Source organism: Erinaceus europaeus, chromosome X, assembly GCF_950295315.1.
Source record: "Erinaceus europaeus chromosome X, mEriEur2.1, whole genome shotgun sequence".
Lineage (NCBI taxonomy): Eukaryota > Metazoa > Chordata > Mammalia > Eulipotyphla > Erinaceidae > Erinaceus > Erinaceus europaeus.
The window spans coordinates 17,310,754-17,326,343 of NC_080185.1; the positions used below are offsets into that span (position 1 = coordinate 17,310,754).

The window sequence follows — 15,590 nt, forward strand, 5'->3', positions numbered from 1 at the left end:
TTGTGTTGCTCAGTCTCCATAATTCAGATGTGAAAAAAAGCACCAAATACACTGATGTCATTTATGTATAATATTGACATTTGTATTCAAATTAGGAAGCCTCTGGCTAGATTTTTCCATAACTTTTATCATCATCATTTTCTACATAGAGCCAGATGTCCTCATACTTAATTCAGGACAAAGTTAATTACATTAATTTTTCACTAACTGTAATGCAGGACATGTAAAATTACATATTTGATTAGTTTTAATTTGAAATGGTTCTGTTGCTGTAACTAACTAGAGTAGGTTTAAGGCATAGGACTGCTCCTTTGAAAAGTGCATGACAAAGCAACAACATTCATAAAATAGATGCCTTTAATAAATAATTACGCAAAAAATAAATAATTATGCAACAGAATAGCCACTTCTATAGTAAAACAGACAACCAGGAGACATTACCTTTGAGCCTATGGTAGACCTTTGGAATGCTTCACAAATTGGGGTGTCATCCTTGCACAGAGGCCATGCTAATCTTCTCTGTATCTTTCCAATTTTAGTATGTGTGTTGCTGAATAGACCTCTGGAATTCTAACCTTCAGTGTTAGAAGTCATAGCATAGAGACAGGTGGTGGCACACCTGGTTACCATGTACAAGAATCTGGGTTTAAGTCCCTGGTCCCGACCTGCAGGACCAGGGAATGGGAGTGGGGATGGGGGGAAGCTTAAAGAGTGGTGAAGCAAGTACTGCAGTTGTCTCTCTGTCTTCCCCTATCTCCCTCCATCAATTTCTCTCTGTCCTAGCAAGTCAAATAAATAGATATTAAAAATAATAAATCACAGCACAGACAACAACATTATTGGCCTGGAGAGTTACTTGAGTCTTGTTGGCTCGAGTGGTAGAGTATATGATTTGCATAAATGACACTCATTGTTTGAGATTTGATTCCCAGAACCATAAGAACCAGAGTGGTTGTCTAGTCTCTGTCTCTCTCATGCAAGATACTCTAGCTCATATTAAATAAAGAAGAGATACAGAGATGTATACAAGAGTTACTCGAGATTGACCATCATTCTTCATTGTTTTGTAGAGGGTGCTCTGAATAACACAAGGAAGTGAATCCCCCAGAATGAAAGGAGAATGAAGAGACTTCAGAATGCAGATTTCAGTTGGAAGCAAAAATTCAATTTCTTTAGAGTATCACAACTCAACAGCACCAGTCAGGATGAGGCGAGGCTGCACTGGCGTGTATAGATTTCCTTCAGGACCTGGGTGGACTTCGTCCTGCACAGTTCCTCTCATTCTTGCCAGAGCTTTCTCTACACCTTCCACTCTCCCTAGGAGAAAAGTGGAGTGTTATTTTGTTTCCCAGGACAGTTGTTTGTGGCATGCATTCAGATTCCAATTCAAACCTGGAAATCAATTATTCGGGACATTTGCAGGTAAGGAATTTTACCTGTAATGTTTTAGGTTACTTTGCAGTATCTAACAGCAGTAACAACAGTAACAACAACAACAACAACAACAAATCCAAAGAGATGAGAGATAATCAGAGATTTTTCACCCCTTTTCTTAATTGATAACTTATTTTGTTTTGATAGATATATTTTTTCTAAGGCTGTGCCGGGGAGTGAACCCAGGGCCTCATGCATGCATAGAATGCCCTCTACTGCTGAGCCACCTCTCCAGCCTGATAGTTTATTTTTATTATTTACTTCTGTTATCTATGTGATGACAGTGTACCAAAGGGAAAGGTTTTGAAGGCCGTCTTTTGCACTTTGAGTGGTATTTAAGTTTGTCAGAGCTGATTTATGGTTCCAGAAGGATCCAGAGTAAGAAATTATTTAGTTAGGATGTGATGAAGTTTACATTTTATGTATTGTCAGAGCTGTAAATTCAGTATCCCTGTTTGCACAAAAGATGCCCCTATAACAACGCTCCCCTGCCCAGAGTCTTTACTTGCTTTTGAATTTTCTAGAAAAAAAAAGATCCAGTCCAGATTTTCCTATGTTATATTGTGCCACTTCCTAGCATTTTCCTTTGCTAATACATTTACAGATGCCTTTCTTTTAAATATGTAGACAGTGTGATCATTTGGTTTAAAGCCCAGGGCCAGTTGTTGCATGCATTGTTGAATTTATGCTTCCAGCATTTTCCATTATGCACCATTGAAGACAACGGTTTGAAATTGCTGCCTTTCAACTCATGGATTATGAGTTTTATTCTTCAGCTAGCATAGTAGATGCATGGGTTTTATCAGTTATTTTTTTAATATAAACGCAATGACTCTCTAAGACATAAATAGATGCTTTAAAAATAGGTTTATGTATCATATCAAGATAATAGTTCATGTCAGTGGTATCATTTGATGTAATTTGTATGACAAAACAGGCCATTGTTTACTACTCAAAGGTACCTGCAATTTACTGTATGAATCTTCTAATGTCCAACTGCTGGAATTTATGGCAGTTGATTCGCAACTCACTTATTAAAAGGCCTGAAGATTTGATATTTCACGTAATCAATGCTTCTACAACACTAAAAACAACAGCAGCAAAGTAAAATTAAAATACAACTAATTTGTGTCCTGATCTTGCAGTCAGAAGTTAGAAGATAATATTTTTGCATAATGATGTCTCTTTGCACAAAACATCTGAACTTCATGGTGTTAAAGATTTTAATCAGTTAAGACAAGACTGAGTTCTGTAGATTCTAACATGCAGTTGTAGTCTTTTAACATTTTAATCACTACAAAGAACACTATATTTGTATAAGTATTTGTATATGCAACTGCACTGTCTTAATTTTACTGGGCTATAAATGTATGTTATTATAAAACATAGCAGCAATTTCCTTTTGAGACTTCAGAATTTAATTGCATTGTAAATGTACTTACAACATAAATGTACTTGTACTAATCCTTCATTAAAAATATCTAACCCCCAAATTCATTCATATTCTTCTCAGTTTAGTAGGGTATCAATTATACATTGAAAACTTCTGTATTAGTGATTCCCTAAAGGCACTTTAGTAGGTGCTTTGAGTTAAATGTTTACTTTCAGCCTTGCCTCATGCTTTTCTGAGAGACACAAGCAGGAAGACAGAGATCTGACCAGGACTAAGATAAAAATGGTCATTCAAAAAAGTCTTCTTTGTGGAATACATGTTCAATGGAATACTTCTCTGTCAAGAAAAAGATGAGGGGGCCGGGCAGTGGCACACCTGCTTAAGTGCACACATTACAGTGCACAAGAATATAGGTTCTAGCCCCTGATCCCTACCTGCAGGGGGGAAAGCTTCACAAGTGATGAAACAGTACCACAGGTATCCCTCTGTGTCTCTCCCTCTCTATCTTGCCCTCCCCTCTCAATTTCTCTCTGTCCAATAATAAATAAATGAATAATTTTTTTTAAAAAAGAAAAAAAGACAAAGCTGTTGTTCAAGACAAAAAAAAAAGGATGGAACTGGAGGTCATTGTGCTAAGTGAAATAAGAGAGTAAAAGATAAGATGTTCTAATCATATGTGGAGTATAAGTGACAAATAATCTGGCAAATGTAATGAAACTGATTCTTAGATTGATAAAGAGTATTGGTTATCAGAGGGGAAGGGGAAGGAAGGCACACGTGGGGAATAGGTAGGGGGCCTCTGGTGTGATCGCATTGGAGGTTCGGGGGTAGGTGTGGGGTAGCTTATACACATGTAAAAGTGCCATAAACTACTGAAAACAATTTCTAAAAATCATGTTCATGGAGGCCAGGTGAGAGCTCAACATGAAGAGTACAGGGTAGAGTACAGTCCTCAACACCACATAGGAACACTGGACAGCACAGAGAATCCCATGAATAGTGGAGTGATGCTTTTGCTGTCTCTTCCTCGTTAGTGATACAGAATAAAATACTGGGCCCGGGGGCCACTCAGCAGTATCAGGAATGTGTGAGGCTCTTCATTCATTAGTGACTAGATCAAATTCATGGCATAGTCAGGTCTTAAGGTTTTAGTTTTTTGTTTGTTTGTTTGTTTGTTTGTTTTTGCTTTTGGTAAGGACCTGCCTAATCCTTATTGATCACTTCATTTTCTCATATATAAATCAGCACATGACATTCTGAGGACATAGTTTCCCATCTCTAGCCATCAAATGGGACTAATAGTGTGTATTGAGAAAAGCCAATGAATTTTCACTTTGTGAAGATGTATTCCTTGAACAGAACGGCTCCTTTCTTCAACCCGAAGTGAAGTAAAATGTAAACTGTTTCAGATACACTTCATCTCTGTATTTGAAAGAGAGTCTCACTTAATTTGATTACTCCCAAAATAGGCAAGCCAAGACAACCAGGCTGGAGACTGAACTAAAATAATGGAGGAGAGAAAGCAAGCTGAAGAGAAAGCTAGGGAGACCTGAAGCATGAAAAGCCCTCTCTGTGTTGATGGTTGTCTTAGTGAATAGTTCACTGCAGCCTCACTGCCCTGTCACACGGCAGGCCATCAAACAAGAACAAACAAAATGTTAAAACTGAGTGAACTGTAAGATCTCAGCCATAATAAAGATGGCTTCAAAGGGAGTTTAATATCAGAAGCAAAGACTATCTCAGACTATGCTGAATTTGAGAGGGAGCAGGAATAAATATATTTCTACATTTATAGCTAGTTTCAGAATACCTGGATTCAATGAAGAATGGGCACTCTACATGTGTAGATTTATAGCCAGTGTTCCTAAAAACAAAAACAAAAACAAAAAGAGCTGGGAAGGCATGGAAACCAGAAGAACTCTTACACACTACTGCAGGGCTGTAAATTGGTAAGACTCTTTGGTGAACAGTTTGCCAACAGCAGATAGAATCGATGTGGCTAGGATGCGCTGACATCCATCTTGAGGTAATGTGGAAACATACCCTCATGACAACAGGTCTGTAAATCAGCAGTCCTTCAATAAAATGACACTAAAATTGAAAAAAAAAAAAAAGATGTGACTACTGTCATACATAGCAGTTCTACTCCCAAAGTGTCTGCCCCAGAAAAGCACTCACACATGTACTCCAGGAGATGTGTCAAGATACTTACAGCTGCGTTTTTTGGAAGTGTGGGTAAGAAAACGGAGACAACCTGAATGACCAAGGACAGAAGAGCTAGTTAGCTAGCCTATGGGAAATCACATGTGACAGTACTGCGTTCCACAAAATGAATGGCCTGGGGCTACACATATCAGCAACAGTGAAATCTCACAAGGGACTAATTGCAGGACATATATAATTTAAGACCTTTTGCATATGGTTTTAAAATATGAAAAACCAGGCCTGGGAGGTGACTCAGCAGATAAATTACATACTTTTCCATGTGAGAAGACCTGGGTTTAACCTTGGGATCCTATGGAAACACCATGGACAACATCAACAGGACTCTGCAGGAATGGTGCTGTTCTCTCTCTCTCTCACTCAATATATATAGAATAAAAATTGGGTTGAGGCAGTGGTGACTTAGCAGTATTGCACATTCAAGAAACCTTGGGTCCATTCTCTGGCACTGGATAAAAAATAAAACGTGAAAAGCAAAGTGTACTCTCAGTGACTATTTTAGAATAAAAGTGTGTGGATATGCAGGACAATGATTAACAAGCAGTTGAGGGTGGGAGAACCTCTGGAGAGGCAGAGAGAAAAAAACAGGTGAAGAGAAGAGGAGGAGAGGGCATGGGTCGGTGTTGTACCTGAGAGTTCAGTTTTGATCATTTCAACTCAGCTCTGGAAAAGTGGAATAGAATATAATACCTCATTCCCTGGTGACTGAAATGTAGTGAAAGCACCTTCCATACATCTCTGTGGGATATTTTTTATCTTACAAATTGTCAAAAGCTCTTTCTCACAGTCTTTATCAATATCTTACAAGTTAAGATACACTTAGAGACCAGCAGAAAAAACCACCACAGAACAATACGTGTTTGTTGCCTTCATGTGTGAATGTGTGGTGTAGGAGAAAATATATGCACATAAGAAGCGTTATGTTTTATTGCACAACATGATGAGATGACTGCCTTTTGCCTTCTGAGGATAACTTTATGGGCTTACTTTTTCCTCAGTATTTCTCCCATGAACATTCAGCTTTTATAAGCAATGTGTAGATTTAATTAACAGTTTGTTTAGTGCTAGATCCGAGCAAAGATAGAATGTCAGGACTGTATAAATTGGATTTATGTTCTAGCAATTAAGCTCGTGTCCATTGATGTGTTCGAAAATGCTAGACACCATTTATTATTTGTAGTACCGGTCATCATCTCTGGTGGAAAACTCCCCACCATGGTGGATCTCAAGTGATCAACATGATGACATTGAGTTGAAACAAGAGTTGGAACATTGGTTTCCTTTCTTTTCTCTCCTTTTATTTTCTTTTTGTTGTTGACAGGTGAGCTGCATTTTATTTATTTTTATTTTTTGTGCTTCATTATTTTTATTTTGTTATTTTTTAAATTAATGCTTTAATAATGATTGGCATGATTGTGGGATAAGAGGGGTACAATTCCACGCAATTCCCACCACCAGAGTTTTACATCGCATCCTTTCCATTGGGAGCTTTCCTATTCTTTATCCCTCTGGGTGTGTGCACCAAAGATCTTTATGTGGTGCAGAAGTTGTGTGTGTGTGGGGGGGTCTGGTTTCTGTAATTGCATCTCCGCTGGACATGGGCATTGACAGGTTGGGACCAGGGGCTTGAACCTGGGTCCTTGCACACTGTAATGTGTGTACTCAACCAGGTGCACCACCACCTGACCCCAGAACATTGGTATCTATGAGTTGGTATGCGCCAGTTCTGGTTGGCTGGTTTTATCTTTTGAGACAGATACAATTTCAGGTCAATAGTAAGTGCTTAGTATAACCCCTTCTTAAGATGTGTTAACATTTTGGGATTATAACCCACCACTAGATCACAGGAAGCACTCCCACAATTAAATTTTCTGATCTAAGGAAGGAGAAACTGAGAGCAAGTGTCACTGTCTGGGACTATTGAAATGGGGGGACATACAGGAGAGTGTCGGGAGTAAAGCAGTGGGAGGTGTATTGGGAGAACTGAGATCCCTGTGTCGAAAAAAACAGCCTTTTGATTCTGATCTCAACCTTCAAAACCCAAATACAAGCCAAGAGCTGACACTGTGAAGAACAGGTACAATGACACAATGACTACCAAGTTGAGGATACATAGCACAGATGGGAGAGGGAAATCCAGGCCAGGACTATAACCACAGTCTTCTTGGATGGTCTGTTTTTTCTTTCCTGGAAATTAACTCCCCCGTAATTCCTTGGAAGAAAGTTAATGTGCAAGGCATCTATGTTTGTGTTCTTTCTCTATCTCTATCTGCCTCCAGGGTTATCACTGGGCTTGGGGCTGACACTCTGGATCCTCTGCTCCTGGCAGCCATTTTCTTTTCCATGTTATCAGATGGGACAGGGAGAAATTGAGAGGAGAGGGAAAGAAAGAGATAAGACACAAGCAGACCTGTATCACTGCTTGTGAAGCTCCCTCCTGCAGGTGGGGAACCAGGGGCTCTAACCTGGATCCTTGAGCAGGTCCTTGCACTTTGTACTATGTGAGCTTAACGGGGGATATCACCAATCACCACCTGAATCTCTCTTGTTCTCTCTCTCTCTCTCTCTCTCCCTACCTCTCTCTCTCTCATTTTTATTATTGAATAAAAACAGAAGTTGAGAAGGGAGGGGAAATAGAGAGACACCTGCAGCCCTGCTTCACCACTTGTGAAGCTTTCCCCCTGTGGGTGGGGACCAGGGACTTGAACCTGGGCCCTTGCATACTGTAATGTGTGTGCTTAACTAGTTGCACCACCACCTGGCCCTTTCCTTATCTCCTTCTCTATGGAGATTCTCCAATATGTTTGCCTGTTTGATTTACTGGAGCACTACTCAATTTTGGTTTATGGTGTTGTGGGGGATTGAACATGGGATTTTAGAACCTCAGGGATGAAAGTCTTTTTGCATAACCATTATTACCCTCTCCAACATTTGGAGATGAAGATCTTATTCCTACCTGAATTGGCTGAGTTTTGCGTTGATATGCTTAGAGTTTCCCCCTTCCATCTCATTCATACATTGGTTCATTCATTTAACAGTTATGCAGTGAGTTTCTTGGGTGAGTTGTTGTCTTTATTTGATTTGCTACTTTAGAGATAAGTTTTAATATCATGACAATTCATGCTATTTTTGTAATGTATTTCAAAGGGAAAATAGATTTCTGTATAGAGATCTTCGCCGAAGTGCACAATGTGTGAATTCCGGGCCCATTTTTTATCTTTATGAGATTAGCACATAAGCCATATCATGGTTATAGACCTGGAGAGCTAGATCTAGATCTAGAACTTTGATAGCAGTTCTAGATTTTTTAAGAGTGACAGCATCTGGGAGCTTTGCTATGGTGGCCACTTTTTTTTTTTTTGCCTCCAGGGTTGTTGCTGGGGCTCAGTGCCTGCACTATGAATCCACTGCTCCTGAAGGCTATTTTTTTCCCTTTGTTGCCCTTGTTGTTTATTGTTGTTGTTGTAATTATCATTGTTGTTACTACTGTCATTGTTTTTGGATAGGACAGAGAGAAATCGAGAGAGGAGGGGAAGACAGGGGGGAGAGAAAGATAGACACCTGCAGACCTGCTTCACTGCTTGTAGAGCAACCCCTGCAGGTGGGAAGCCTGACTCTGGTCCTTGCACTTTGCACCATGTGCGCTAAACCTGCTGCACTAATAACTGGCCCCCCTGGCCACTTGTTAGTGACTAAGGTCTCTTACTTAATCTTTCAGTATAGCAACCTTTAGAAAAGAAGGCTTTGGAGTCAGGAATGTCCCAGTTCTTATTTCTAGTCTCTCTGCCAAGTGTATGTGGTGGGTTGAGGGGAAGGGAAGAGAATTTTTCTAATGGAGTGAAGTGATGTGTCTTGGAGTTGGACATCCCGTGACTGTTCTGTGAAGATCTGCAGAAAATGTCTTGCATTTTCTGTCCCTTGCTGCCTTTTGTGTAGATCTCTAAGACAGGCTCTGTCTGCTGTTCTTCCCTTCTGATGAAATCCATAACCCCAGAATAGGGTAGCCAATGTCTACCTTGAAAGCACTCACTGTTCAAGAAAATGAGTGACCAGAAAAAGGCAAAACTCCCATAGTCTGTGCCTGCTAGGACTCCTTTAGCAGCCTCTGTGTTGTGAAGACTTGTGCTGACTGCTAAAACTTTAGGAGATTTCTAGATGGCACAGTCTTCAGATTCAGAAAGTTCCCAGATTCTTGTGTGCTTTGCTGAGGCAGGCCTGTCAGCAGCTGTGGCTTGCTCCACAGTCATCTCTGGCGTCACTGTCACTGTGTTATGAGACTCCTCACTTCAGGGGCTTTTGAAGCTTTTCTTTGTTGCACAGATGCACTCTCAGAATGGCCTGCTGTTTCCCTTGGGTGCAGTTGCCTTACTTAGTTCTAATGCGATTGCAGTGCATACAGTGTGTGCAGTGAGTAATGTGCGTGACACAGTGTGCAAGGCATGATGGGTGCAATGAACAGTTTGTGCAAAGGGCATTGAACAATGTACATATGCAATGTCTAGCTTGCAAGGTGCAGCATGCAATGTACAAGATATACGGAATACAATGACAGTGTGCCAAGTGCAACCTACAGTGCGCACAGTGAACTGAGCTGAGAAGTTACTGGAATGAGCAGATGATACTGACAAAGTAGCTCTAGGAGTCAGATGTCAAATCTGGAAGGCCCTGTGCTCACAGCTGGGCCACAAGACAGACACCAGCAGCAAAGGCTCATTCTCCTTGTGTTTACTGAGTGGCAGGGACTATGCCTTCACTGTGGTAGGTAACTGCTGCTCAGCCTGCCAGGCTACCTGTTGGCCTTGTTTGCCCATCTGTCTGTCTGTTGGAGCATCACTGGTGAGAACTGCAGGCAGCTTTTAGGCAGCCTGGGTTTGCTGAAAGAATCGCCACCAAATGCAGAAAGTTCCAGCCTCCCTGAAAAGAAAGCTGCCACTCCAATGGAAAGCACATTGCTTCCGTAGTGTAGAGCGGGGGAGAGCTGCACTCCTGTCGCGCCTCTGCCATTGTGTCACTCTGGGCTTGCCCTTATCAGGGCGCCATTTTCCTCATCTATCTAAAGGGCAGAGCTGTTCGATATGATTTCTAAAGACCCTTGTGGCTCTGGCATTCTTAGATTGGCCTGCTGGAAGCATCTAGAAGTTGTCTAGCAATTATAAAGAAGCTTTTTTTTTTTTTTAACTGGTCTGTCATGCTTCACGAGACTAAGGGAGTAAAATATTTCTTTCTCCCTTGGCAGAGAAAATTGGACAGTGCTTTGTTTCTGTCATCACAGAGCAACTAATATTCAAAGGAACTGAAAGCAATCAGACTTAAACAGCGAGTTCAAATGACTACACTGCATTAACACTTTTCTTCACTCAGCAAGACTTCTATTTTAATCTGTCACTTCCAATATTGCCACAGCATGCCTCAGCCTATTTAGGTTAAGTAGCCACAGTGATTTTGAAGGCACTAATGATTCTTCAATGGTGAATACAGATGCCCTAGGTCGAGTCTCGCCAGGGCCTGGCTGTCAGGCCTCTGCCATGGGCTTGAAGGCCTCAAATGGCTAGTGGCGACAATACCCACAGGTGGCTCCTGATGAAGCCCTGGGGAGGACCAATCAGCTGACTTGCTGAGGTCTTTGCTAGGGGTGGTTGCCATGGCAATGAGGCCAGAGTGTATTACTTTTCCTCCTTGGGGCTAGAGACTTTAAGGATTCAAATTGGACGTTTGGCTTTCACACATGAATTAACAGAAGTATTCCCCTAAATCCCCAAACAGAACTTGCATCCTACATAGTCCCTATTCTCTTTCCCTCCTTTAGCCAAAAATAGCAGACCTGCTTTCTTTCACACACGTTTTAAGTAGGACATCAGTACAAAAACTAAATCCTACTCTGGGATAAACATGGATTCAAATTCAGCTAACATTTTCTTTATCAACTACTGTGTGGCAAACACTGACAAAACAAGTTACATGGAGCTGGGTGGTGGCACACCTGGTTGAGTGCCCATGTTACAGTGTGCCAGGACCCAGGTTTGAGCCCCCGGTCCCCACCTGCAGGGGGAAAACTTCACAAGTAGTGAAGCAGTGCTGCAGGTGTCTCTCTCTCTCCCTCTCTATCACTCCCTTCCCTCTAGAATTCTGACTGCTTCTATCCAATAAGTAAAGATAAAAAAAATTTAAAAAGCAAGTTACACATACCATTGGATTTGACTCGCAAAATGTGTAAATGCCGATACAATTTTTTGTATGCTGTATGTAGTTCCACCAACAGCCACCTCCCAGCCCCAAATTTTCATTGGTATCTTTATTCTCTATTATTATTAATTATTATAGTTGTTGTTGTTGCCACCATGGTTATCACTGGGGTTCTGTGACTTCAAGATGACTTCAAGGTTCCTAATGGCCATTTTTAAAACATAGGATGAGAGACAGAAATAGGGCAGGGGAGGAAGGGAGGGAAGGAGGGAGGGCGGGAGGGAGAAAGAGACAGAGAGAGAGAGAGAGAGAGATAGCCCTGAAGCACTGCTTCACTGCTTGTGAAGCTTCTCCCATGCAATTGGGGACTAGGGGGCTTGAGTCTGGGTCCTCATGCATGGTAACACGTGCACTGGTAATAAGTGAGCCGTAATTTTCCCCTTACTCTATGTTTCATGAGAGAAGTGAGTGGAAGGCAGAAAGAGAGACACCAAAGCATTGCTCCTCCACACATAGTGCCCCTTTGTGGTGTTGGGTATCATGTCCAGTGACACCCCCCACCATGCACAGGAGGGAATGCACTTGACCACAACACCACTTCCCCAGGCACCACAGAGTCAAACTGAATGAATGCTCTGGGTTCACACTGAGCCCTCCTTGAATACGCATTGAGTAAAGCAGAGGTAGGAAACTTTTATTATTTTTTCCCTGCCAAACAGCCATATTTATAGCCTCATTCAAGTACCATGCAAAATTATCAACTTCAAAATTAGCACTTCATGTTGCTATGTTCCACCTGCAGCTGCCTTGGTAGGGCTGGGCCAAATGGCTTCTTGGGCTTTTCATTCCCTACCCTGCAGTAAAGGAATGAAAGGACCTGAAACCATGGACCCTCCAGGTCAGCAAGGGAACTTTGAGGAATTCCTGGTCAACCCTCCTCATACAAATGGAGAAATCAAAGCCCCCATTGGGCAGTAACATTACCATGGTAAAATCCACAGTGATTTAGATTCCATTCTGTCCCAGGGGATTCTGGAACATAGTTCCCTCCAGGACAGCACACACTTCCTTGTAGGGAGTCTGAGTGGTCACAGAACATCAAATCCCTGTTATGCTGTTTTCCACTTGAACACATGAGTATTTTTGGAGTGGAGCATCTGGGGTCCTTCAGTACGGTCCAAAGTCTGAATTTGTCAGTTGTCCCACATTTACTCAAATAGACAGGGGCCGACCCAATCCAACTAAAGTCACACAAAGCCAGTGTATGAACTAGAGCACTGATTTATTGGTTCATAACAGGAAACATTCCATCTATGAGGTTGTAGCACGTGTGATGGTTGAGCAACAGCCCTCTAGAAAATTCAATATGGAAGACCCAATCAGAAAGCATTGAAAGGTGGAGTTAGTTGGCTCTTTAAAGGTCTGATGTCTATGGACCTAGTGCACCCTTCTCTGTTGTGGGAGTACTCCAGTTAAGGAGATAGTGCTCATGTTCTCCGGGATGGGCATATCATCTATCCAGAGACAGTCTTGTAGACACACTGATGACTTCTTCTTTCAAGGCTCTGATACTCCTAGGTTGCAGACTAACTGTCCTCTCCTTTTAATGTGGTTTCCACACACAGGGCCATAGAACAGGGTCACTGCCGGCCTTCTTGGTCATAATGACTTACGAGTTTGCCCTCATGGAACTCTTGCTAGTCAGCCCTCTATAACGACACAACTACAAGCAGTTGGGAACCTATCTGGATGGATGGATTATTTCCTTCCATTATGAATGGAAGGGACTTTTCAGTTCATTGGACATTTTTCTTCATCCCTATGCTCTGAAAAGCCACATCCAAGACCAAATTGAAAACACTTTAGGGTTTGATAGACATGTGTGAGTCTGTACCATAGTAAACTTACCTCCTTTAATGTCTTCGCAGGGAAAGGAGGAGAGAAGGAAGGGGATAAAAGAAAGACTGACATGGGGATTAGGAATTGGAAAGGGTAAGGGATTCAGAATACGGGGACAGAAAAAAAAAGCTGTGCTTCTAATGAGTATTTAACTGTCAGCTACTCTTGCATTCTCCCCGAGTGTAGTGTTAGTCTTGTCATGGGCTAGACCAAATACGCTGGCCACAGAGCTAACAGAGGTGTTTGGGTTGGAGAGGCAAGAGAGATCTGGAACTTGCGATGCTGCTCAGAGGGCAGGATTGCAAATTTCACAGTTTTCTCAAGGGCTGCATCTATGAGCCTGGAAAAGCTTGTCTACCACAGTGAATTTTTAAAAATTTCTTTATTGAGGAATTATTGTTTTACATTCGACAGTAAATACAATGGTTTGTACATGCATAACATTTCCCAGTTTTCCATATAACAATACAACCCCCACTAGGTCCTCTGTTAGCCTTCTTAGATCTGTATTCTCCCCAACCACCCACCCCTAAGTCTTTTACTTTGGTGCAATATGCCAACACCACAGTCAATTTCTTTAGTGAGTGCGTCTTTCTAATCTACATATTCTAGTCAGTGTGAATTCTAGAGCAATGCTTCCCTGTAAAGAAAACAAACAGTATTCAGAGATTGTATCTACTCAGATCTAAAGAGATGGGAACTAAAGAGAAAGGGACCAATTTTCAGTTCCAATTTCAAACGTGTCCCCTTTCAAAATACATCTTTTTTTGAGGGGGGGAGGGGTTAAGTGAGCTTTGTTTTTTCCTTAATCCAGTTGACATACAAAGATACCTTGGTATATATGCCATACTTGCCTTTCATTGCACACTCTTCGCCCCAGCTAATGATTCCAGTTAAGAAACTGACACCCTCCACTTCATTCACATGGGGCCCCCCGCTATCTCCTTGGCATGAATCTTTCCCACCCTCCTGGTATCCAGCACAAAACATGTTGTTATAGATGCTGAACTTGGTGGACCGGAGGCATGTGGCTCGGTCCACAAAGGGAACTCTAAGGTACTGAAGAATGTTGGACGATCTCCCTCTGTTGAAGACTTTCCCCCAGCCACTCACATAGCCAGACCTAAATTTGAGGAAGAGGTTTGTGTATTCCCGGTCAGCAATGCAAACTGGTGTCACGTAGCTGTTCAGTGTTAAGGGTCTATCCAGTTCCAGAAGAGCAATGTCATGGTTGTATTTATTGATGGTTGCATTATACTTGTGGTGAAGGATGGCTCGAGTCACATTCCGCCTTTGTTCTGTGTCTTCTGCCTTCTCCGTGTCATATTCTCCTGTTGAAAATACATATCTTTAGTAGTCACAGTCTCCGTCCATGAAGAAGCACATGTTCTCTTTCTTATTTACTCATTATTGATTTATAAAACTATAAGGTAATAGGTGCATAATTTCATACAGTTCCCCGCCACCAGAGTTCTGTACCCATCTCCTCCATTGGAAACTTCAGTAGTTGTCCCAAGTTCACAGATATGGTCTGATTCATTCTCTCTCTCTCTCTTTCTCTCTCTCTCTCTCTCTCTCTCCAAAACTAGAAACATACCTATTTTTTTCTTCCCATTTTTTCCAACAGTCCTGCTTTCTCTTCCTTTCTAAGTCACCTTTACATCTATTACTACTTCGCTGTGTCTTTCCTTTTTTCCTCTGTCTCAGATAAGAGAAACAGTGGCTGGTTTCCTCTGGTATTTTCAAGTTTCATTTCCCTTTCAGTTATGGTATAAAAACAAGATTCCTGGTGGCAAATGAAGAAGCACATTTTCCATGTGTCCATTCAGTATCACTTACTTGAAATTTCTTAGAGGAGCCAGAGATGGCTCAACAAGTAGAGAACATGCCTTCCCAAGGCTCAGGACCTGGGTTCAATCCCTGACCCACATAAAAGCACCATGGACAGCACCAAAAGGATTCTATGGATGGTGGAGCAGTGCTTTCATACCATTCTCTCTCTCTCTCTCTCAGAGAGAGAGAGAGAGAGAGAATAAAAGCAGAAAAATAAATTTTCTTTAGCCTCAGATAGTCTTTCATATTATTTTTCATAATGAAACAGATTTATCAAGTGTTCTCTCAGCTTGGCATCGCCAAATTAACTAGAAGCCAAGTGTGAAAGATCTCCATCTCCTAGTGTCAAGATTTTGATCAAATGCAGTAGGGAGCCAGTGTATCCTTTTCAAACCAAAAAAGAAAGCAGGACATTGTGAACCATCGCTGGGCTATTTCTGTCTGCCCATGCATCTCACGGTGAATCTGCTTGTCCTGCATTATCTTAGTCTTGCTCATGTCCAGCCATTTTAATCACTTTTTGGAATGTGGAGCAGACATTCATTTGCCCATTTATTCAAAGGTTAGCTGGTGGCTCTGCTACAGACCGTGCTAGACAGCAGGACATAACTTTGGTTGAGCTGAC

General features: G+C 41.6%; 2 protein-coding genes and 1 non-coding gene across 5 annotated transcripts in view; 1 reads left to right on the top strand and 2 right to left on the bottom strand.

The window, feature by feature from the left end:
- MCF2 (MCF.2 cell line derived transforming sequence) overlaps nt 1-2,555 on the top strand; it is a 157,829-nt gene extending 155,274 nt beyond the window's left edge. For all 3 annotated transcript variants that reach the window (XM_016190482.2, XM_060183183.1, XM_060183184.1), the window contains one exon: nt 1,071-2,555. In XM_016190482.2, the coding sequence (XP_016045968.2) occupies nt 1,071-1,082 (12 nt within the window). In that variant the 3' untranslated portion in view covers nt 1,083-2,555. The remainder of the gene's footprint in view (nt 1-1,070) is intronic.
- LOC132536012 (U6 spliceosomal RNA) lies at nt 457-560 on the bottom strand. The gene has a single exon (XR_009547713.1). It is a non-coding gene; the product is annotated as a U6 spliceosomal RNA (small nuclear RNA).
- An 11,031-nt stretch (nt 2,556-13,586) lies between the features above and the next one.
- The window catches only part of F9 (coagulation factor IX), a 34,591-nt gene continuing 32,587 nt past the window's right edge, over nt 13,587-15,590 (bottom strand). The window contains exon 8 of the mRNA XM_007528254.3: nt 13,587-14,463. Within this exon, the coding sequence (XP_007528316.1) occupies nt 13,916-14,463 (548 nt within the window). The 3' untranslated portion in view covers nt 13,587-13,915. The remainder of the gene's footprint in view (nt 14,464-15,590) is intronic.